The sequence below is a fragment of the Hyalella azteca genome, unplaced genomic scaffold (genome assembly GCF_000764305.2).
Source record: "Hyalella azteca isolate HAZT.00-mixed unplaced genomic scaffold, Hazt_2.0.2 contig2444, whole genome shotgun sequence".
NCBI classification, from domain to species: Eukaryota; Metazoa; Arthropoda; class Malacostraca; order Amphipoda; family Hyalellidae; genus Hyalella; species Hyalella azteca.
The window spans coordinates 28,084-52,438 of NW_025932718.1; the positions used below are offsets into that span (position 1 = coordinate 28,084).

The 24,355-nt window shown below is 37.9% G+C and overlaps 1 protein-coding gene across 1 annotated transcript; it reads left to right on the forward strand.

The window, feature by feature from the left end:
* Nucleotides 1–1,006: 1,006 nt before the first annotated feature.
* On the forward strand, nt 1,007–24,241 carry LOC108671301 (small conductance calcium-activated potassium channel protein). The gene is made up of 10 exons (XM_047885566.1): nt 1,007–1,353; nt 12,471–12,566; nt 13,678–13,802; nt 14,944–15,073; nt 15,417–15,583; nt 19,430–19,565; nt 21,856–21,966; nt 22,427–22,554; nt 22,984–23,053; nt 23,477–24,241. The coding sequence occupies exons 1-10, from the start codon at nt 1,042–1,044 to the stop codon at nt 24,128–24,130; spliced, it is 1,929 nt and encodes a 642-aa protein (XP_047741522.1). The 5' UTR covers nt 1,007–1,041; the 3' UTR covers nt 24,131–24,241.
* Nucleotides 24,242–24,355: the final 114 nt, after the last annotated feature.

Genomic DNA, 24,355 nt, shown 5'->3' on the forward strand with positions numbered 1-24,355 from the left:
GTTCTCTTCTTAGTGATTTCAAAGAGGGTGATTGTGAATGCGGCTTTGGAAATGTCATGCATTCCCTGAGTTAATGCACAGGATGAATTAAGTTAACTGCTTTTTCTGTCTCTCAATTAAAGTTGTAACAAGGCTTATTGCAATAGCCGGTTGTGATTCATTGCATGATTATTCTCCCCGGGCATTAACTGAATCGGTCGCGTGCGCTGAATGAAGATCGACCTTTCCATGCACTCTGGCACGAACTGTACTATCACTGCCAACTTACAGTAGGATCGATAGCTCCTCTTCATTTATTAAAGCCATATCAATGTTTAGTATGCTGGCAGCAAAATTAGTTCAAGTATTCAAGCGGCTGACGCGCTACAGCTTAACGAGTCTACATGATACTATGATTGTACACAGTAATTTGGTACACTTCATGTAACTATTGTTTCTAGTGTTGAAAAGACATTTTTATCGTTGAACATGTATTGTATAAATTCATGCAAAATTATTCGGTAATATTTGAAGTGTGTCAAAACTAAATGTGAAATATTCAGTGGAGTAGTGTGAATTGTTAAAACTAAATGACACATGTTTAACTTTAATTACTCCTGAATAATATTTCAAAAGTCTTTAACCTCTCATTGGACTTTATTTTAATTTTTTAATTCTTATATAATTTTTTCGGTTTATATTGTCGTCTATTCATGTATAAATTTTATTTTAAAATATTAAACAACATTATTTTATGGTTTCCTATCCCTGCAAAATTCTGACTATTTTTCTTCTTCTCTTGCAGATTCTGGCTACATTTCAATTATTTTACTTATCTTCATGCAGAAAAACTATATCAAGTTCTAGATGCAGGTATCGTTTCTTTGTTCAACGCTGTAACATTAAACTAAATGTAAATTCCATCAGGGTATTTTTAAATGATCTGTGCGTAATGTTACTTTCAAATCACATAAGTTTCTAATAATTGAACATAACATCTTTGTTATTTTCTTGTCTCTGTAGTTGCGGAAGCCAGTGTCAACGCTCTCGATCCCGGGTGCGATGAAAGGCGCTGGCGCGGGTGGCACAGGCGCCCAGCCTAGCACCTTCGGTGAAGAGGAGGCCGGTATAGCACTCGTAGGCGTCCACTCCGAGTATCCACGCTACGGCGACGACAAAGGCAGCAGCGCACAGAAAAGTCCGCCCAGTTATCTCTCCCGAACCAAACCCAACGTCGGCTACAGATTAGGCAGACGGAAAGCTTTGTTCGAGAAAAGAAAAAGGATATCGGACTACGCGCTAGTCATGAGCTTACTTGGCATCATCGGCATGATCATCGAGAATGAGCTCTCTTCCTTCAATGTTTATGTTAAGGTGAGCTCACTAAGATGTTCGGTATGTTTCTTATGATTTGCAGATAATAAAAGGTTCGAGTGTATTATTAACTTGATTCCAGGCGATGTCGCCTGCACTTATTAGTTCCAATATTGCAATTCCCTGCCAGACGACTTCTCTGCAATAGTGACGCGACAATTGAAAATCGTTAAACGATGTTTCCCATCGAACCATTTATTTTCAATTAGTTCTGAATGCTTTAAATTCAGTATTTGAATTGTATCTTTATACTAGAAGCTTCATCGGTAGTTCAGATATCAGGAAATTTTACTATGCATTATTCCTGTCCACTCTTTATAGTCCGTGACGTAACAGCAACGAATTCATCTTAGAAGAAAAGTTTAATTATCTACTGAAAATGACTTGCGAAAGTTATTTAATATGTAGAATATACTGCAATGGCTCATTGTTGATTTGGGACGCCTACCGTTGGAATTTATTTTATTTCTTTGATCATTAATCACCGCATCTATAATTTCTAGACGAATATTACATTCCCGCTGCAGGCCGCGAAGGTGTCCTTATTTTTCTGTATGGCCTAATTTCCTATACTACTTATCGAATAGAAATTCAAACATGCCAATGATCAGATCAGATCCAATGGATCAGAGATTTTCTAGTAGGTAGACGACAACGTGTCAGTATTAACGGAACCGTGTCAGACTGGGCATCAGTGCGCAGTGGCGTGCCACAAGGAAGCGTTCTGGGGCCTATTTTGTTCGTTGCTTTTATAAATGATCTGCCAGAAGTAGTGTCCAGCGTGTGCTCCATGTATGCCGACGACACAAAAGTTTATTATTCAGTGAAGGATGCGTCAAATAAAGCGCAATTACAAGATGATCTTGACAGTTTAGTTAACTGGGCTGATACGTGGCAGCTACGGTTTAATGCTGACAAGTGTATAGTACTTCACCTCGGGAAGAACAATGAACAGCAAGATTACAGTATGAGAAGACATGGTTGCAACGAAAGAGTAATGATTGAAAAGTCTAGTGTGGAAAAAGATCTCGGAGTTTATGTCGACAAGGAGCTGAAATTTTCTAAGCATGTTGAAACGCAAGCTAACACATCCAACAAACTTCTTGGACTAATCAGACGCTCATACGAGTTCCTAGATGCAGAAACGATGAAGCAGTTGTTTGTTGCCGTCGTGCGCCCGAGCCTAGAGTTTGGAAACGTTGTGTGGTCACCGAGATTTGAAAAGGACAGAAATTTAATAGAGAATGTTCAAAGACGTGCAACAAGGATAATTCCAGGCTTGAAGGGCAAGTCCTATGAAGAAAGATTGAAGATTATGAAGCTTCCAAGCCTCAGTTATCGACGTATGCGTGGGGACCTCATTGAAGTATACAAGTATACTCATGGTCTATACAAGGTCCCTGAAGGGTTACTAGAATTTGAAACAAGAACCAACACCAGGGGCCACGGCTATAAGCTAAAAAAACTGCGCTGCAACTTCTCCACGCGACAAAATTTCCTCTCGCTTCGAATCACCGACATGTGGAACAGCCTCCCCGATGACATCGTTGGCGCTCCAAGTATGAACGCGTTCAAGAACAGATTAGATAAAGCTATGGAAAAATATATGTTCAGATTTGAAATGCCTAGCTCCTTATCGAACCCGGTGGAAGTCTAGTAGCTACTTCAAACTATCGTCAGTCATAGAAAGATCCGGTCAAATGACACGATTTTAGATCTTCTATGAACAAGGCATGAAAAGGAAAAGAATCGGCGACAGGCCACAACAGGCCTACACTTCAGCGCCGACATCACTATGTTATGTTATGTTATGCCTCTTCTGTAGGGTCACTTCCAGAAATGAAACACTCTAGCGCGCATTTTTTGTTATCCGCGATTCTCTAGAAAATTCTCTATAAGGGCGTTTTGTGCCCTTATATCGGCGAATTATCGCCAATATTTTATTGCCGTTTTGTTTGGTGTGCAAGCAATTCGGGATAATTTCAGTTGGCCACTTCATATAAGAGCTTCTATTGATCTTATGATTAATACACCTCAGCGTCTGTGAGTTGGTACCGTTTCTTACTTCGAATCAAATTTTCCGAATTACAGTCGAACTATTCGTAATTTGTTTATAAACATTGGCTAGTAAAGATGCGATCGCCTTTTATTGTCTTGCTCTATGCGCACCATTGTAAATTTAATCATATTAACCGTGCATGGAGTTTTTTTCCCAGATGCTGCTCGAGTTGAGATCACATACTGTTCATAGCAGGTGGCTCTGTAACCATGAGAACCACTCTATTTTGTTTATTATTTAAAACACTAGATTTTGGTACAACTAAGGGAACAGTGAATCCAACTTTCTTTTATCCCCGTGGTTTTGTCTGTCATTTGCGGCACTTGAGTATTAATTATTATCCTTATGTACTATTTATTTTATTTTATACCAAATGTCACTTCATCCCGTGCACTCAGTTAATTCTACACCCTCTTGCTTCTTTATCGTACGTTTACGATCAATCAATGAAGCAACGTGGATGTCAAAGTTTCCTTAAGGTTCATTTCAAGGTGTTTGTTGACATCATAATGTTGACCGAGGACGGTCTTAGCTTCCTCAAATTATTGGCCAATATGTATACAGCCGCTGGCCCAAATATATGAGCCAACAAGCTTCCCTTACACATCACCTTATCCGAGGTAAGCCCTCGCCCCCACGGATATCCCGTTAGAGAATTCTCTCGTTTATAACAACCTAATTCGAGCACTCATTTTCAACAATTGCACTTGTGATGTTACTGACCGAAGTCAGAGTTCAGCATGAACCTTTTTGTTTCGTTTGACTATATCCTAAAAAATGTGGAACTTCTGAAGTTATTAGATTAGTTTTAGAGTCGGTGATTTTGAACATGGCATAGTTCCTGCAAATACTCTGGTGTCATTTATGTGCGTTAGGTGCAATTACCGTAAAGCCCTTTACGTGGCGCGTGATTACTTAAAAATTCTTTGCGAAGACTTCTATATCCGAAACGATTTGCTTTCGGCTAGAACGACAAGACTGTTCAGAAACAAAACATCGGATTGCCAAGTTAGGTGCTGTTCCGAAAAAGCGAGTGCTTTCAGTATACCGACCAAATTAGATGCGGACCCTTATAATAACAGCATTGTATTTGTACACATCTCACACCCGGCGAGTTCATCGTGAGCTTAAATGGCACACATCGTGGCCAATGTGTTCAAATGACAAAAAATTTGGATTTTTAGGACGTTTATAGAGACAATATCCCTTGGGCACATCTTTAGCAACCATGTTCTCAGTTAATTAATTTTTCATGCATTTTTAATGCTAATTTTTTACTCTCAGGCCTTTAGCGCTCACTACTTCACAGTAGAAAATAAGACAATAATTTACAATGCTTCAATTTCACTTCATTCCAGATTCGTGTAAAGATTAGCACTAACTTCTGTATACTTGGAAGTTAGGTTTTGCTGAGTTTGGCCGTAGTGGCTTTGTTCTGTTTGTGTAAATTTCCTTCCCGGAATACTCGACCAGAAGAGAGTTGCTGCAACTTTTGTAGAAATAGTTTTGGCTGGCCTTGGCTAGGCCACCCTAACTGTAAAAAATTCTTCGAATCAACTTTCCCAAATCTAAACGTAATGTGGTGTTTGTTTAAAAATTTCATTCGTGACACATATAATTCCACTAAATTACTTTTCACTGGTCATATTTTCTCAAGATTCACGGTAAGGAATATAAACAGAAGTGATGGCCGAAATGCAGCTACGAACGTCGTAGGCGAGCCGAGTAAGCTGTACAGATGCAGCGATATGTCAGCAAGCTGTTCAGTCTGCCTCATTAGCAGCCATGGTTTTGCAAGAAAATAAATTCTCGGATCCTCAGCTTAAAGCTCTGCAAATCTTCCTTTATTTTTCTAATATTATTCGAATTCAAATTCTTGGAATTTCAGGAACATATTTTTACTCCTGAAGAATTGCAGTGGGTCGAGCTCGAGCTAGATGAATGTGATCAATTTGAGGGCGCTTTTATTCGAAACAATCTTTAATTTCCGCTGTAACCCTCATATTTCTTGTGCCTATATATGGTCACTTTTTCGGCTTTTATTGCTGCAAACCCTTTTTATCAGTTGAATTGTTTTTTTTCTTTACATTTTACAATTTTCATGATTAATCGGATCCAATTTCAGTCCAGATTTTTTTTGTGACGCAAATATGGATTGCCTTGGTTCCACTAGTCTTACTTTTTGCGAGTTGATACTCAGAGCAGAGTATTTAATGGTTGACCCAGCTTTAAACTAAGCGAAACTCTACGTTTGTAGTCTTCATCACAGCAAGTACGTGTATCAGGGAAATGGAGACTTTAGATCGTGTTTCCTGAGAAGCAACGCTTGTCTCGTGGACCCTTTTGGCCAATGCAACTGGAGTAGCGACGCATCTCGTGTAGATCTCTTGACGGAACGTCACCGGAGATGCAAAGCGCTGTACCACCTGAGACGAGAAGCGAGGTTACTGCTTGACGTAACTTTGCGGGAAGATATCAGTCGAGATTTTCCTAAACGAGATGGCAAGTTGCACTCGTTGCATTTAATAGTATTTAAAATATGTGATAATAAAATTTAGACATAAGGTTACTACCATAACCGCTGAACGAGAAAAAAAAATATTTGAACAGGAAATAAAGTAACCTAAACTGTAAAAAAGGCTTTTAAACGAGAAGCAAGACTGAACGAGAAGCACGGCTGCCTAAACGAGAACTAGAGAGAACTAAACTATAAACTTGACTGTAAACAAGAAGAAATGTAGCACTCCCGATATTTTACAAAATGTTTCCCGAGAAGCCATGCACAAACGTTACTCTGGGTTCAATAGGAAGAAGTGTGAGCGTGGGAAGAGGGCACTCGAGCTCAGCTGGAGGCGTTTCCCTTACACACCCTCTCGCTCAGCCCTCGCAGCTACAGCTCTTAGAAATGCTCCCTTCTGCTCCTATTTTTTCAACACCATTCTAGCTGGGTGAACTTGACCGAAGATCTGATCGAAATTTTCTCTCGAGGTGTGCGCAAGGAATGTTATCGTTGCGGTCATCATTGATGGCTCCTCGGTTATAGGTAACTAGAAGAGCGCCTTAGCTTTTAACACACAATCGCACCTTTTTTACTTTGTTGGGAACTCTTTCCCGACCCAACGGAAACGTCGGTAACATAAATATCCCGTTGACGGGAAACGTGGTCTATATGTGTTAGTAAGTTTTTCTCTCTGTATGTCCTTTGATTAGTTAGTCAAAACTTAAAATATTGCTCGTTCGTATCTTGTTATCTCAAAGGCTGGTTTTTCATTTTTAACTAGTATGAAGATCCATTTTTCAAGCATAATTGTGAATTTCTCTGCTTTAATTTCAGCAATTAATTTAATTATTATCATAAATACATAAATAAAAATTTCACACTGGCCACATTACCTATATTTAAGAGCAGTGAAATTTGCTTGGCGTGAAATTTTAATTGCTATATTTTCCAACACTTCTCATTTACAACGCATAGCAATGTTGATACCCGTTGCCAACATCAATTTTCTGCTGTGCCCACTGACGCTTGCTGTCTTGTTCAACAAAAACAATTGTTTTTCAGATGATTCAATATACCTGATTTTGAAGCTCCACATTTCTCCATTATACTTCTATACTCTATAATAAATATTACTATCCGACTGTTACTTACAATAGTTAGGAAATGTTATCGGAACATTAACGGTCGACCATCTCGCATTTCTTGGACATGAAGACTCCGATTCTGATTTGCTGCAATGCAGCTCGAGCGACCTTCAGAACTGAATAGTAAGTGACAGGTGTCACTGCAACGCGACGTGGCTTCTCATCACTTCCGTCCTCATTTTTTCCTTGGGATTCTGTTCTCTGTTTCAGCCACATGTTTTAAAGGATAAATCTAGGCGTGTGATGCGCCTCGGATGTAAACACGATTCGGTAGTTTAATGTGTTATATAACACGAGTGTAGCGCGAGTATTTATTGCGTGAAAAACACTCGACGACACTGCTCAGCATGAGAACTTACATGTTTTGCTTAACGGTGTTGACTGGGCAATAATAAATCGAAAATAAAAGGAAGCTACGAAGTGCGTTATGGAATTAAACAGAAATTCTAGTTGATCATATATTAGCTTTGTGTATTTATTATTCGAAATCGTCCCAATGCGCGTGCGGTTTAACTAATCGGCTAGAGTGTCTCGCCAAAATTAGAGAACAGGTTCCCCGAGCAATATTGGTTGGCGCGCTCCAGAGAACAAAAATCAAGCTTAACAAATGGAGCTAACAGATGGTTTCTATTTAGCCTGCAAGGATCTAGATACGTTTTTAAAACTGGCGGACGTGATGAAAATTGAGGCTGGATTCTCAGTGAGACATTATTTTATCTCTCAACTCACATAAAATGGTTTTCTTTAGAACTGAAATGAAATTTGAAATATTTCTGGTGCCAACGTGAAAGATTCTTGGCAAACTATATGACTCCACCAGGCGATATTTCTTGAAAATTATATATTACAATGAAAAGTTGCTACAATATTTCATCAAGTTTATATCTCTATAAACGTTAAGATCCCCGCTTCTGCGCGGCCACTTTATATTATAATCCTTTATTAATTATTATTAATTTTAATTATAATAATCCTTTATCTTGTTCGACTCGATACCGGTGTTTTTTTTTTAATAAATCTCTTGCGAGAAATCGAGGCATTTGTTAGCGAGCAATATTCGGTCTGAAGTTCCGGCTCTGGTGAGTTTTTTTTTTAGATTAATCAGTGTTGAGTTTAATCAGAAAATAGAGCATTCGCATGCGCCCGCATACGAATCGAGTTCTTTGAAGCGGAATCTTTAGTGAGTTTTCGACTGCATCTAAACCGCATTGCGTCCGACATCCTTTGCAGCCCCAATCATAATCATGCTTGTCCGTTCTCAGCATTTGCCTCTCAAGTTGCTTTGGAAAAATCGACGCACGCTCAAAAATTTTAGAGGCGTTTTCAAGAAGCGAAGTAAGCGCCAATGGACCGAACCAAAGTATGTAGTGTTGTCGTCTCTAATCCAATTCGCTGCTCAAATTTCGATTACAGTTGACCAGGATTTTTCATGTAGCTGATAAATATTCAATTTCCTGTGGACGCTGCGTATTTCTCACTTTATTACTTACATTTTTTTCGTCTAACTTTTCACAGATCTGCCCCGTAAAATTTTTTCCAACATATTCCGTTCATCGTGCTAAGTGCAAATTGTCTGCCTTTATGGCATGGCAATGCTTCGAAGTGTTAATGAATACCAAGAAATCTCATTTAAACAAAATTTATCAAACCTCTTTGCACGTATTCATGAAATACTCGAAAAATTCAAGTCACGAGTCGATTTTTTTACGATGAGAAGGAAGCTAAAACTGACACACAAAATTTGAAAAACTGCAATTTTTTAATGTATGGAGTAACAGTTTGCGGCTTATAGGTTATGCACTCACTGGTTCCACCCTAAGTAATTTTTTATAGTTGGTCATAAGTGCCTCAACGGCACCCGGGAAGCGGCCTGTGAAGCAAGCATAGGGGCAGCGCGATATGCACTTCAGGCCCCATGGGTCGTATGGACTGACCGACGAGCTTTCCATTTTTAGACTAAAAGTACGTGAACAGCGGCATGAGAGCTTAGAGCTCCGCTGTGCTAAAGATCTTTGCTGGCCGTTATGCTAATAAGCTGCGTGCGCCTGCTGCCTCCTCTGCTGCTATCAACATTCGAGAAATCTCGTTTTTTTTCCTTCGTTGCTAACTAAAAAATGAGTTGCTGAAACTCGGAAACGGTTTCGCATCTTGTCTTCGCCGCAAGCGGGCGTTATAAGTTTTCAAACTAGATATTGTGGCAACGACTTACGCTCGAGATGCCATGTTTCTCGGTTAATGCGACGTTAAGAAAGATTTTATCAAATCCCCTGGAACATTACCAAGCGTTTTGTCGGAAAATTACAACTTGTGAAGCTTAGCAATGGAAATATAGAGCAGCGCCGTGTTAGAGCGTAGTTGGCGCTGCTAACGTATAGAGCCTTGATTTTCGTTCGTATTCTGGCAACACAATTCTAACTTTTTATGGTCACATTTTATTTTCAGGCTGATCTCGGCATATTGGAACTCGAGCAGACGCTTTATTGCTAGTGTCGTCGTACAACCTGTTCGCTTTATTGTTGTATCAAATACTCCTTTGGCCTAGTAAAAATAGCCATTGTGTCGCATTGTGCTGCAGAATATTGATAGATATTCGACGGAATTTTTTTAGTTACTCTGATACACATTATTCAGTAAATGTGTCAAAAGAGTGTTCCAATTGATTTTTAAAATAATATCATTCGGAACGAATTTAATATATAATAATAATATCATTCGGGACTGAAGTCACAAAATAGTAAAGCAGAAGTTGCAACCCTTTTCTTGCAGAACTATTTGTTCTTCAGTGCCTTCTCTTCTGAGCTGGCACGTCCGAGTTTGAATTGATTTCCCCCGCCCCATGTATCGGTAGCCAGGGAACGGACCCAAGAAACAAACGAGCGATCACACTCACCCTTTAGCTTCACCGTGGGCTCGGCCCGGGCGTGAAGAGCAATGAATTGCGATCCAATATATGGCACGACAGGCCGCGCATCCTAAAAAAATCGCTTCAAAGCCTCGTTCCTGTTAGATTGTCTCTAAAATTTGTCACCTTTATTTTCCCCGAGAACTGTAACGAACTATGAGACGTGTCACTAATAATTCATTGGTAGGTATATTTTGCATGATTTGTTCAATTTTGCATCACTCAGCTCTTCCAGCGTTTCTTAAAAAGATTTTGATTGAAGCTCCCACACATCGGAAGAAATCCAATATGTGGGGAAATCGCGGATTTATTGCAGAAAGTTTGTTTTCTACGCCTCAATGCAATTTCCTCCTTGCAATGCTGCGAAGAGAAATTGCTACAATTGGAGGAATTGTTTGGCTCATTATTTCAAACCAACTCCTGAATTCTAGTATATATGCTCAATATCTATGTACCTATATCTGATTTATGTATCAACGAAGGAAACATCTTTACATTTAAAATTTTAACTATTGGCAAACCCCGCAGCCAACTTAATATACTAACAACAATTGATAATAAAGGCGAAGTATCATTTTTCACTCTCGCGTGCAAATCGAATCATATTTGAGAAATTATATATGACTCTGCGTGCTCCTTCTCCAGTAATGCCTGTGGGTCCTACTTACAACTGAGGATGTGCGCTGCCTCGGTGTTAGATTTATTGATGTTCTTTTCGTGGATCTCAAGGCTGCACAAACTCAGGTGTTGTGAATGAAGTTTCTTATTTGATCGATTAAATAATTTCTTCGAGAAGCAAATGCTAAGTTAAAGGTAACTGGTTGATGCACTAAAATAGCCATCATTCAGAAAACGAGGGCGTACCGATTACGTCAAATTTTTCATCCATTGCCTATTCATTGAATTTTTAGAATACCTGTTCTATTTCAATATGAATGATTTTTTATTTTTATGCAGTAGTTCTTCGGAGTTTTTTCTTTAAATGGTTTAGATGTGTTAAATAAACTGTTTAAAATTATTCTTGAAATTTAAGCTAAGAAGTATTAGAAAAGTGGTCCAAGGCTATGAAAAATATATTGTTCTCTCTTCTGAATGACTGCTCTGTCCTTCCTCCTCCAAAATGAACAACAAGAAAGTCTCTTCGAAGTTTGTATTTTCAAGTTTGAAGGAAATAACTTTTTCACTGATATTTCCTATGTTTTTTTAATCGTGGAATTTTAATTCAAATGTGCACGTATCATTTGGTCATCCTCGCGTCCTGTCTCGATATTTTTCAACTGTAAAACATAACTTTTTTCCTGACTGAACGCAGCAGCAGCAGCAGCAAACCAATGTCTAACTTTACTCGTCGTACAGAATCGAATAAGAGGTCGCTTAGTGGATGCTTTGTCTCTTTTTTTCTCTCTACGTAAGAGCGTTGTCAAGGAGGGACTTCCGTGAAAATACGGCCTCAAGCGGCCGGTTTTGTCCCATCTTGAACGACGGTCGATGAATTCTCCAGAACATGGATCGACGGGCAATCGGTCATCATTAATCTAAGAACATCAAAAGATCGCTCGTGTACAAATTGGTCGATGTTCATCAGTCAAGAGAGGAAGGTTCAGAGCCTCTGATGTGTTTGTTGTTACTGGCTCGAGCTCCTCTTGTTGCTCCAATCTAGATCGGGGAAACTCGCAAAGAGGATCTTTCTTTCCCTCAAAAACATAAAAAAATTCCTGCTTGCCTTAAAACTTTGCTCCTCGGTTGAAGTGTCACAAAGGAGGACCTTGTCATGAACAACGAAGAATTATTGAAATACTTTGAGAGTCGCATACATCCAACGAAAAATTGTGCCCTTGTTTTTAGATGGGCACCTGTCACAAAGATAATGAATCGCGTGCTAGCTTGGCTCGTGCTTTCCTCTTATCTGACAATCTGACGTTCAAACAAGGAGTAATCTGAATATAAGAAAATATTATTTAGATCTGTTTATGCTTATCTTAAGATCTTCGCCAGATCTACTATTAAATTTTTTTTATAATTAAAATAAACCATTGTTTTCATTACGTCTTTAAAATACTTTATCTTTCGTGCCACAAGCAACAGGAAGCTGCTCTCTTTGCTCTATGTCGTCAGACAGCGCTGCTTTAACGCATCACATATGAATCACTCTTCAAGAAATGGAATAATTTGAATAGTTTCTAGTCTGTCCGTTGCTATGCACATGTAATTTAATGTACCATTAACCGAATACTTGGGCAAAGGCAGCAATGAAATAATCTCAAAGTGTTAAAATTTCTTATAATCTAATCAAAAAATAATTATTATAATTTAATCAAATAATGTCCTTGAGATTATAAGCTTAGGAAATAATGTCCCCGATTATTTTATTACGTACAAAAATATTTAGAATTATAGAGATAAGTTTGCTCTTTTATCCCTTTAGGCAAGGGATAAAAATCATACCAGTGCCCATACTTAACTCCCGCTTTCAATTTCTTCCCATTGTAACTAATGCTTGTTGTTTTTCAGACTTCGTTTCCCTCCCACGCGATCAAGGCCCTCATCAGTGTCTCGACCGTCATCCTCTTAGGTCTCATATGTGCCTATCATGCCTTAGAAGTTCAGGTAAGACTTTCCTTTTTAATGTGATCGCGAGTTTATTTATGGTCGAGGTTTATTATATTCGCTTCAAACCTGCTAACCAATTATCTAGAATGTTTCTATAATTTTTATTAAGATGTTTGGAAAAATATATTTTGTGGGAGATTATATTTAAAAATGATGTTTTATTTCAAAATGATCTCCTGAGCTTCCTTAAGGAAAATGTGTTACAACGAATCGGCTGGAATTATTTCGTTTGACAAATATCGAGTTTTCTTCGCGATTATTTCGGTATTTATAATGTTGGCGTGTGTACTATCGCTCAGTTATACTAAACTACAAAAATAAAGTTATGACTTTCTCAAAAAGTTACCTTCTTTAAGTTTCAATAAAAGCCATGACATTTATTTCAATGCGCTTTTCCTGGGCTGAAGTAGACGTTATTTTTTCCACCGGAGCCTGCGCATTATCCAGCTCAGTGCTTCGCCCATTGTCTGTTTAGTTGCAGTCTTCCTCCGGCTCGGGCGCGTTTCCGGCGCGCAAAAAGCATCGTTTCCTGACCCCAAAAAACACGCCCGTAGAGGGAAAATTTCAGCAAGCGATAGTATGTGCGCTCCATGAGTTGCTCAAGTGGCGGTTGGCAGTAACTCGTATCGCAATGGCGGTTGTACCTGTAGACGGCCGCGTCTCACGATTATTATTCTCTTTATTTTTACCTTTATAGCGTTGAAACCTGAACAACTCTTTGCTCATTTTCAAGGCTTAGTCAGAATTGAAGAAATTTTTTCGCGTTTAGATGCGTCAGTTTTTTTAAATGCAAATGAGACGAATGCCCTGAGCTTGCAGGTTTGCTGGGTTTCAAATTATTTCGTGTATAAAAAAAACGTACAATTTTCGCTGTTGTCTCTTGGATAAATTATAAACTCTGCCGTAATAATTTTCACTGGCATTAAGAAATTTAGCCGTGAAGTATTGTTGGTGTTGTTATTCAACGATTTCTTTTTAAATTCTATTATAAATATGGATCACGATCAGAAATTATTTAAATAGCTGGGTAAATAATTCTAGTTTGATAGACAAAATAGAAGTTGTTACATGGATGTAATATAATAGGATTTTTTATGAAATCTCCCAGCTGTTTATGATCGACAATTGCGCTGACGACTGGCGGATAGCCATGACGTGGCAGCGACTGTCACAGATCTCCACAGAGTTGATCATTTGCGCTGTGCATCCGATTCCTGGAAACTATTCCTTCAGGTAAAATATTGTCTTTTTTAAAGTAATTAATGCATCTCACAATTAATAATAACTGTTTTTACTTCGTTTAAAGGTAGGTTGCGCTGTTGATTCGTAATTGTTTTGTTTTCATCTGATGTTATAACTTACACATCGGAAGAAATTTCTGCATAGGAGAGTATTGATTTCTCTTTAGACATGAGCTATAAATTCGAATAATTTTGATTCATAGTTTAATGTGAATTTTTTTCGATCAATATTGTTTGAGAATTTTAAAATATTTGTTGAAAACACGAACAGAAATTAAGGTGCAAACTGGATTTTTGTATTCAACTTAATTATTGAGACATCCTGATTAAAATCTATTATTATTTATAGATAAATTTTCACCCTCATTTGTTCTATTATTTCTCACTAATCCTGTCCATATCGAGTATTCAAACTAACTGATATTTTTAACCAATCATTTATTTTTTTCACGTGTTTCATAACTACAGTATTTCCCAGTCAAATCACAGTTTCTTTTTACATTAATTATCATCATGTCAAACTCTGCTGTTGGCTGAAATTATCCCTTCAGCAAGCAAGTTGCTATAAATAGTCACTCAAAATCTCCTTCTAAGACTACCCACAACAGCCCGCAGTTTGGGTTCTCTGCTGCGTTATCATGTCTCTACCAATCACTTATTATCAGCACATAGCTTCATCGCCAACCATACTATAGAAATAAAATATGAGCATTTAAATTAAATTTTTGAACCGGAATGCGAAATTTACACTCTTTCCGCATTTTCTAAAAAGATAGAAATAACAATTTCTATTCAATTAATTACATTAATTTCATGAAATAGTTGTAAATTGAAGTTGGATAGTTACCCTTCACATTTGCATGTTTGAATTTAAATTAGTTAAATTTTTAATAGCGTAGTGACCGTATTTACTGAATTATTCAACTGCGATTTACTCCTTACAAATGCCGAATTAAAAAAATTCATATGATTAAATATGTTTTAGAATTCTTCGTACTTTCTTGTAATGGATTTAGAAATTCGAATTTTTCAATATTCCAATACTTGCCCACGAAAGGTTATCCTTTCTGAAAAGAGCGGACATAACCGTAAAAATGTTACTGTGCGCGGTTGACGGATAAATTGTATTGCAGATGGATCACAAAACTACCGAACAAAGGCGGCTCGATCGGTGACAATATCGTCTCAATGGACGTGATCTTGTCGTTACCCATGTTCCTGAGACTCTACCTCATCTGCAGAGTCATGTTATTACACTCAAAGGTGGGTCGAGTCCCATATATTCTGAACATGAAAAAAGTGTTTGATAAATTTTATAACATTGGGACCAATGACAAAAAATACATAATTCAGTACTCACTGCAGTGAGTACGTGGCAGAGAGCGCATTTTCTCAAAATCGACGAAAACGTGAAGTCGCGGACAAACGGACGGACGGACATGACGAGCACAATAGGACATTTTTTCTATAAATGAGAAAATGCGCTAAAAAGGATTTAAATATTTTACTAGTTTTCAGGAGTTTACTTATTATAAATTGGATATCGATTTATAAGTTATCTCATAATTTGTTCTTCATCTCCCTATAATCGTTGATTGCCTCGTAGCTGTTCACTGATGCGTCGTCACGCAGCATCGGTGCACTAAACCGCATCAACTTCAACACGCGTTTTGTGCTCAAGACGCTCATGACGATCTGCCCCGGCACTGTCTTGCTTGTGTTTATGGTCTCTCTGTGGATGATTGCTTCGTGGACGCTGCGCCAGTGCGAGAGGTATGGACTTGAATTCTACCTCTCATGTCTTATCCGCTTTAGATTTTCTTCAGTAAATGAGATCATCTTTTTTTCCAAACAAAATTATAATTTTTTTTAGAATTTGCTTCAATTTTTAAATTGATTTGTGTTTTTTGACAAGTCATCTCGGTTAATACGTTTCAAAGTTGTCTTGAAGAGACCTGATCGTTCTCAGTGCTACGTTGTTGTATTACTTTCAACTTGCTGAAGAATGTCACATCTAATTTTCCTTTGCTTATTTTTCAGCCATATCGTTTTCCTTGATTTAGCTCGTTTATTCTGAGATATTTCAAAATAAAGCGTTTTATAATCATACTTAACGCAATTATAAAAGTATACGGCATTCTTGCGCTGGCACATTAATTCGATTTTTATCAATTTATTCATTTTATTATTTTAAATTGGTTTTTATACACAAACGATTTTGGTTTGCTGGATTGATTGTATTTAAGGAATCGAGTTACTCGATTTTGTGTACTTTTATAATTTAATGAAGCTCTGTGTACTGTATATCTTTTTGAAAGCTGCTGTTTCACACATTTAAAGGCTAAATCTGTGAATAACATTGCTGAATAAATTTGTGGTCATATTTGAATATACTTGAACCATATTGAAATTAAGACTCATGCATTTTGAAATGAAATCATAAAATTTATTGCATAATTTTTTATTGTGTAATTACCGCTTCATTTACAAGTGTTTAACGCAGGCATGTTAGTCATAGTGTGTATGTGTGTGTGTATAATTTCGTTCAGTTTTCATAATGGATTAACATTATTATTATCCAGACAAATTGTCGCTTTGAGTTCATTTCTGTAAAATATCTTTTAATAGTCGGTGTCCGGTTACCGTTTTTTGGCCAATTGTTACACCTAGAAGCGTTTTGTTTGTATGATTCCTCACCATAGATAACGTGGTAGTTAATGCCACTCAGTGTACTAGTGATATTTACTTGGTTACTTACCACTATTCTTATTATTCTTAGTGATAGTAGTGAAATGCTTCTTCAATTAATTTGTTCGTCGGTGAATATTTCCTATTCATCAAAATTCAATTTTTTAACAGACAATATAATGTTGAAGAGAGAAGGTTATAGCATTAGTAATTGTACTTGGTTTCTATTAAGTTATTCTTACCATGCCTACGGCTGCTGCCTTGGTCTCACCACATCAATAGGCCGACGTAAATCATTCGTGAGCGACCGCCCTCCCGCCTCTGCTTTGCTCATGACGTCTAGGGGCTGTACTGTCAAAACTAGCTTAAGTAAACGTAGCGGCTTATTTCTCGTCTGTGATTGGTGGGCTTACCTAGAACAGCCGTCATTTATTGGTTAAAAGAATTACGAACTCGTAAGTATTTGTGATAGTTCAGCCCCTGTTGAACTCAGTCACGGTCGCAACTTGAATCATTCGATCACTCCTTGCCATTCATGAGCCTTTTTCCATGGTTGACGACAAGGTGCTGGTGCAGCTTAGGGTTTAGAGGAAATGCTTCCATTTTAGGTGCCGTATAAAAATGGGTTGTCATTCCTTCGATACAATTTCAAAGGCACTTCGGAGAATTTCCATTAGTGACTACAAAAACTTGCCATCGTCTGCTTTTTGGTGTTCAATTTTTTTGTTTGTAATTGTGATTTTGCTGGATTGACAGCTTTCAAAGGCGGAATATTTATTGTCTACACTGATAAATTACCATGAACATTGTATGTTCCTTTCAGCTTCATCATCTCATTTTTCGAAATTCGTCTTGAATTGCTCATAGCCGAGTACATTGTTGCCAACATGAGCTGTCTCATTAAAACTTTCATCAAATGAACTTCTCAGTCGGAAGAATTTTGGTAAGATTTACACAACATATAAACTCGTTACTCTTCCTATTAATTTTGGGACATTATTAATCTGTTTGCTTCGTCGTTTTACACATTCTCGAGCTTTGTCGTCGTATTTATTTATATTAATTTTTAATTTTTGCGTCGACGCTTTGATCTTTTTCGGACAGTTGCTCTTTACTTCAAAAATTATTCCGTCTTTAGGAACAATATTATCGCTATTACTTCGATTTTAACTTAATGATTTGGATCTGCACCCGATTGTTACGTTTACGTGGAAGAATTCTTTATGCTCGGAATGTTATGTTAGAAGGAATTGATTTCTGTTGCTTCTTTACTATTTCTGATCATATCCGTACAAAGGGACCAGAATTAGAGTTCCTTGAAGAGCAAATTTCAGATGTCGAAAGAACATAAGTAACTTTTTTCAGTTTGAGCATAGTCAGTATATAATTTTTGAGTAACAAGAGATGTAAATTTATATGAAACACTTGTTTCTTCTCAAACTACCCGTTCTGTGTTCTAGTCAATTACAGATGTAAGCGCCAATGTCGTCCGCTTTATAAGATTTGGCGCGGCATCAAAAGAAGAGAAGCAGTTTCTGTTCTTCACGTTTTGTGGTTTTTCGAATTATTCTTCATTAAAAACAAAAGACAGTTATTGCTTTTCCGCTAAAAATTTTATATTTACTGGTTTGTTGAGCGTTGCCTCTGATGAATAAACTTACATGTACGTTTCTTTAGATAATCATTTTCGACCGAATAGTAATAACTTGATAACCTCCTGTTCAAATATCGATGAACTGCTTCAAATACTTCGACACAGCATCGCTTGATGGAATTCTCTTAGAATAATGATGAACGGTCTTCTATATTCTCCGACATAGTATCGCCTGAAACTGAAGCTATTTAAGTGCTCATAATTTTCCCACTTTTGAAGTTGTGAGTGTGGTGGTCACCTTGAGTACATGAGCGCGCAACGCTCGTGTCCTGAGCAGCGTGTCAGGTGGGAGTGGCGGTCACGCTCTTTTTTTCTTGAATTTTTGAAAAGATGGCTTGAAATAAATAAAACATGAACCGCTTGAATATAAAGTGTATGAAAACTTGATGAAATTCCTATGATTTCCTTAATAATTCGAAACTCTGTAGCTTCATAAACTCGATGCACTCAGTCATATTTCAATAGTCTTCATAAAGCTTATTTAAAAAGCAAATGAATTAGTGTGAAAACCCCAGGCCCATATTTGTTTGTGGTGGAATATGAAGGAGCCAAACTATATCGCTAATATAGTACAGCTATGACCCATAAATAAATAAGCCACTGCGGCGTGGCGAGAAACATGTCTGTATCTCCTGCTATCATTCCTAAAAAGTCCTTCGTTCTTTCCTTGGCGTTTATCTCCGTATTTGTGTAGTCATTGGTTCTAGCTTGCTTACTGTGGATAAACATTTAGTATATCCCTGTTATCCTCTTCCTAGCCCTAGTTCTACCCATTTATCCTCCCATCCAAGTTATCCCTCTTCGGTGTCTGCATCATTTCCACGTCTTCCTTTTGATGTTCTAGGAGGAATCTGAAGAAGCGCGTCTCGCTCGCGCTCCTCTTGCCGTTCACTATCACTTAATATCATTTCAATGCCGCCCCACAATCTTATATGAACGGCCACGTTATTTTCTTTAAACCTTAGCACAGTTCTGCCTTATTTACGCGAATAAAATCGCTTATATTAAAGCACAGTTTATGTGCAATGTTCGCATAGTAAGTCGCTGTACAAATAAACAAGTTAAAAGTAAACAATCTTAGCGCTGCTTCAGACTCCTTGTATGTTTGTCACACTGACTTGTTTTCGCTGCAAAGCAGCAATTCCAGAGATTGGTCATGATAATACCTTCTGCAGAGAACCTTTGTTCGGTGTATTTCTTATATTAGCTGCATTTGGCTGGTTAATCCACTGTCTCATCTTTGACTAAAATCGTCCAACATGGTTGATCTCCTTTAGGTATCACGATGAAGATCATGATAACCTCCTTAACGCTATGTGGCTCATCGCTGTCACTATATTATGCGTTGGTTACGGTGATATTGTACCAAACACGTACTGTGGCCGGAGCCTGGCAGTGGTCTGTGGCATCATGGTAAGTTTAATTCAATTGAAACAAAAGCATTATTAGCATCAATAAATATTTTAAAAAGCTCAATTAGGTTCATAGCGCGCTGTAGAACGCAGGTATCCTTCTAGAGCCGTACTATTCTCGAATTATTTTGATAATACATGTTTTTTTATTATTTTTCTGTGCGTGTGTGTATGTCGCGTTACGTAGCGTTCGTTGTTCCGTGATCGATTATGAGTAACGCGTGGTGCCTGTGTAAGTGTTTTCTTGTCTGTGTCGCTCTTCTACAGGCACCACGACGACGACCATAACAATTTTTTAAACTCCATGTGGCTTATAGCAATCACGTTCTTATCTGTTGGATACGGGGACATTGTCCCTAATACGTACTGTGGCAGAGGTATAGCGGTCACTACAGGTCTCATGGTAAGTTCCCTGCTCGTTGTTTCGTGCGTTCTTTCTTTGCTCGTCTGCAACTTTTTGCCCAATGAATGACACTCTTGCTCAACGCTTAATTAATAACTTAATCGCTTCATAACACCTAACATTTATTGCACCATTGCTGACTTTCTTCATTGCTTCCTCTATTTTCTCAGAGTTTCCATTGATCGGTACACTTTGTGCCCAAAATAACTAAAATGATCTTGATAAATTTCTATACCAACTTATTGGGTCAGTAGTTTTCAATAATTTAAAGTTGAAAAAAAAATTATACTTTGCGGTTGACAGATCAGATTCAAGCAAATGTGCAGTCCATATTGTAATCAATAATCATGCCCTCTCAGACTCTACACACTCCATTGCTGGAATAAAGAATATTAATAATATTGGACGAGTTTTCCCTTTCTGGCCTTCAAAATTGTATATTACCAGCCTTCTTTGAATCAATACTTCTAATGCCCAGATGAAGTTATTTGTAGATAACCCAATTTAATTACTTAGTTTCGTCCTATATTTCGGAGCATCCAGTGCTTTAGATTTCATCCAAGTCGAATCACTCTAACTTGGAATTATCTTAGTCCAAATGAAAAAGTGATATTAGTTCTCGTGTACGTGTTGCAAATGTTTGATGATAGTTTGTATATAAATTGATCGCAGCGACTAAAATTGATACAAACAACGAGTCAGGGGAGTAGTTGATAATGTAGAAGCATTCTTTAGTAGTTTATCCTTATTTATTGGTTTATCTTATTGCATTCAATTGGGAGTGAAGAACATGGCATGTGGAAAATGCATGATAAATATGAGTGGAAAAATCGAGTGCATTTCTTTTTTTCCTGTGGAATTAGCTTCTCCTGCCTATATACGTTCTAATGGCTGATATCATTGTTATGACCTCACCAAGACTTACCTTTACACTCACACGGAAATCACCGTTACCGCTTGCTTCAATTACGCGTGATCGTGCAACATTTGGCAATGCAAGTCATTTAAAATTCTCGTCAACAAAAGAATGAACTAAGTTTTAATATTTCCAATCTATGTGGAATTTGATAATAACTTATTGAATAAATAGGTGAGAGGTTATTTTTCGATTGATTGCATCAAAATTTAATTTTATCATTTTTTTGGATATTTGCCTTCATTAATAAATGTAGATCCAATGCAATCATGACTGATCTCAGGTTTTCAAGAGTGATTCAAATTCTCATGGATCGTGGACTTTTTAAACCTTCAAAAACTAGACTAAATATCACAAAACCTTCTATTCATTAATACAGATGCTACTTTAGTTACCACGGAACGCATTGACGATACGAAAATAATTTAATTGAATATCCTATATGCCGTTTTATTAGTCGTTTGTTATATGATATGTATAGTGAAGATACTTATGGCAATTCGAAGCTCTCAAATCATATAATTTGCATTCAATAAAAAACCTTGAATTGCGGTGTTGCTGGACGGTTGTTACGTTTCTGATTATATTTAGTCATCTAAGCCAGGTGACCAATAACAATTAACATTCTTTTCTAATTCCGAGTTAGATTGTTTGTAGTTTCGAGCATTTGTACACCATGTACAGTGTCCTACTTCCGTATAACTTGTTGAACAATAACTTGTTACTAATAATTTTATTATTTAATAATGTTATACGATAATGATGCTCGTCAACATTCTGAACATTTTTCTTTGTGATATTGCCCGACGTTGATGCTCTAGCGCCCTTGACGAAATTTAAATAGTGTGAACAATGGCATATCCAATCAAATGAGTATAATATTTCATCTGGTATGTTGATGTCACATAGTAGAATATGTTTGTAAATTGAATTGAAGAACTTGATTGTGGACGTCGATGATGTGCTCGGCAGGGCGCGGGGTGCACGGCATTGCTGGTTGCTGTCGTGTCCAGAAAAATGGAACTTTCTAGAGCCGAGAAACACGTGCATAACTTCATGATGGACACTCAGCTCACTAAAAGGGTGAGGCGTCGCAGTGCTAAGCTAGATTTTTTATATCGTGTGGTTGTTATATCTTCCATGATCGTTTTAGTTTAAGATCCTACCGGTCGTTTTATAACTGATTTGTTGTGTGACATAAAACTTAGTTGTTGTATCACTGAGTTTTTGCATCCTCGTTACCATCACGATATAGTTGATCAGAAAGATGAAAATTTACAACTGCCTTAAATCTCTAGTCGGTATAGACAATTTTTATGAAAAACTGTTGTTACTCACGGCAGTTGGAATGGTCAGTGCATCGAGTATGTATGGGGAATTAGATTGAACTTATCTATACCATCTTTGAAACCCAAAACTGCTAGAATCTTCATCCAGGCATTTTTCATTCAAAATATATTACTTGCGCTCTCCATATGCATGCATCATGTAGTATGAACTTGAATATACAATACAACATATTTCTTTTATCTCTAATGTGCAGCTCAAAAACTCGGCAGCGAACGTGTTGAGGGAAACTTGGCTCATCTACAAGCACACAAAGTTGGTTAAGAAGATCAACCACAGCAGAGTGCGAACCCATCAGCGCAAGTTTCTTCTCGCCATCTACGCGTGAGTAACGGCCACTCGTGTACGCGTGAGTAACGGCCACTCATGTACGCGTGAGTAACGGCCACTCGTGTACGCGTGAGTAACGGCCACTCGTGTACGCGTGAGTAACGGCCACTCGTGTACGTGTGATTAACGGCCACTCGTATACGCGTGAGTAACGGCCACTCGTGTACGCGTGAGTAACGGCCACTCGTATTTCTCCAAGAAACGAATGTTTCGTCGGTTGCAAGTCGTTCAGGAAGTTAACTTATATAATGAACGAAGTATCGATTTTCACATGTCATTCATCATCATCACTACTTACATTCAAGATCAAATTCAGACGTTACCGAACATTCCGTAACCTTAACAGCTTTCGACAATCAAACACGCTATTAAAGATGTGATGTGAATTGCAACTTTTATGTAATAAGTTCTCCTCTTCTGCAGATTGCGTAAAGTCAAGATGGACCAGAGGAAACTGTTGGACAATGCCAGCACCATCACCGACATGGCAAAGGTGAGCCCTGCTTAAAAATGGTATGCAAAATCACAAACGCGTTGTCGATGGAAATAGATAACGTTAATTCATATTTAAGATTGATTTCGAAGCTTTCACGAACTCCGATTTTTATTGTTCGAAAATTTTCACATATTTACGTCAAATTTTAAATCTGCAGCGTTCCAACTGAGTGCTAACTTGATTTTCTTTAGTGGGACTATCATGGTAAAATATTTTAAAAATATTTTTCGATAAAACTTTCATTCGTAATGTTCCACCACCGTATTCCGTCAGTAATTTCTTGTTTTGTGGAAGGGATAAATTTTACTCGCCCAAATTAATCTAAATTTTTACCTCTATGTAAAAGTAATTTGTTATCAATAATCAAAGTCTGGCGTGGAACTTAAAACCTCTCCGCTAATATCACTAACTATTTTTCAGATGCAAAATAACATGTACGAGTTGGTGTCTGATATGAGCGGCCGTCAGGGTGTACTGGAGGACAGAATAGCCACGGTGGAGGACAGGTTATCTCAACTGCAGGACAGTGTAGACAGTTTACCTGACATCCTCAGCCGCTGCTTGCAAGAATCGCTTGAACAAAAGCGGCCCCAGAACACCCTTCATCCTGACATGGCTGTACGGCAAACCACTCACGGTTCCACCCAACACACGCACACTCTAACGCCGTATAGTCACCCGTTAACACCACACACACACTCACTGTCTCCCACCCCACTCATACCTCACCCTCTAACTCCTCCTCGTACCACTCAGCATTGGTCGCAACAGCTACAACAACAACAGCAACAACAACAGCAACAACAACAACCTACTTCAATTCCCCCTCCTGTATATCCTAGAGCGAGCCTCAGTAACGCCTCTAGTTCCTTCGTAGGCTCTACAGCCTCCTCTACCCTTACTTCGGCGCCTCCTGCAGCTGTGAGCTCGGCTAGTAATAGTAGTAGTAGTGCTGGTGCTACCACACAGTTAGTTGGTGCTGGTGCTACCACACAGTTAGTTGGTGCCCCTGTGGTGACATCAACCAGTAAACCTCCCTCACTACCAGCCAGAAGTACTAGCAGTGATACTTGAGAGAAGTAGAACGATAATAGTTTCCTATTGGATTAGTTCATCTCAGATTTGTTCGATCGTGCTTATGTTTAAATAATTAAGATTTTATTAATACTATATTCATAAATAAATCTTTACTTTACACAATAAATGAAAATAATTATAATAGACGCTTAGAATGTTACTTAGCTTTTAAAATATCGTATACTCGCTTAATATTCTCACAAGAGACTACAGATTTCAACA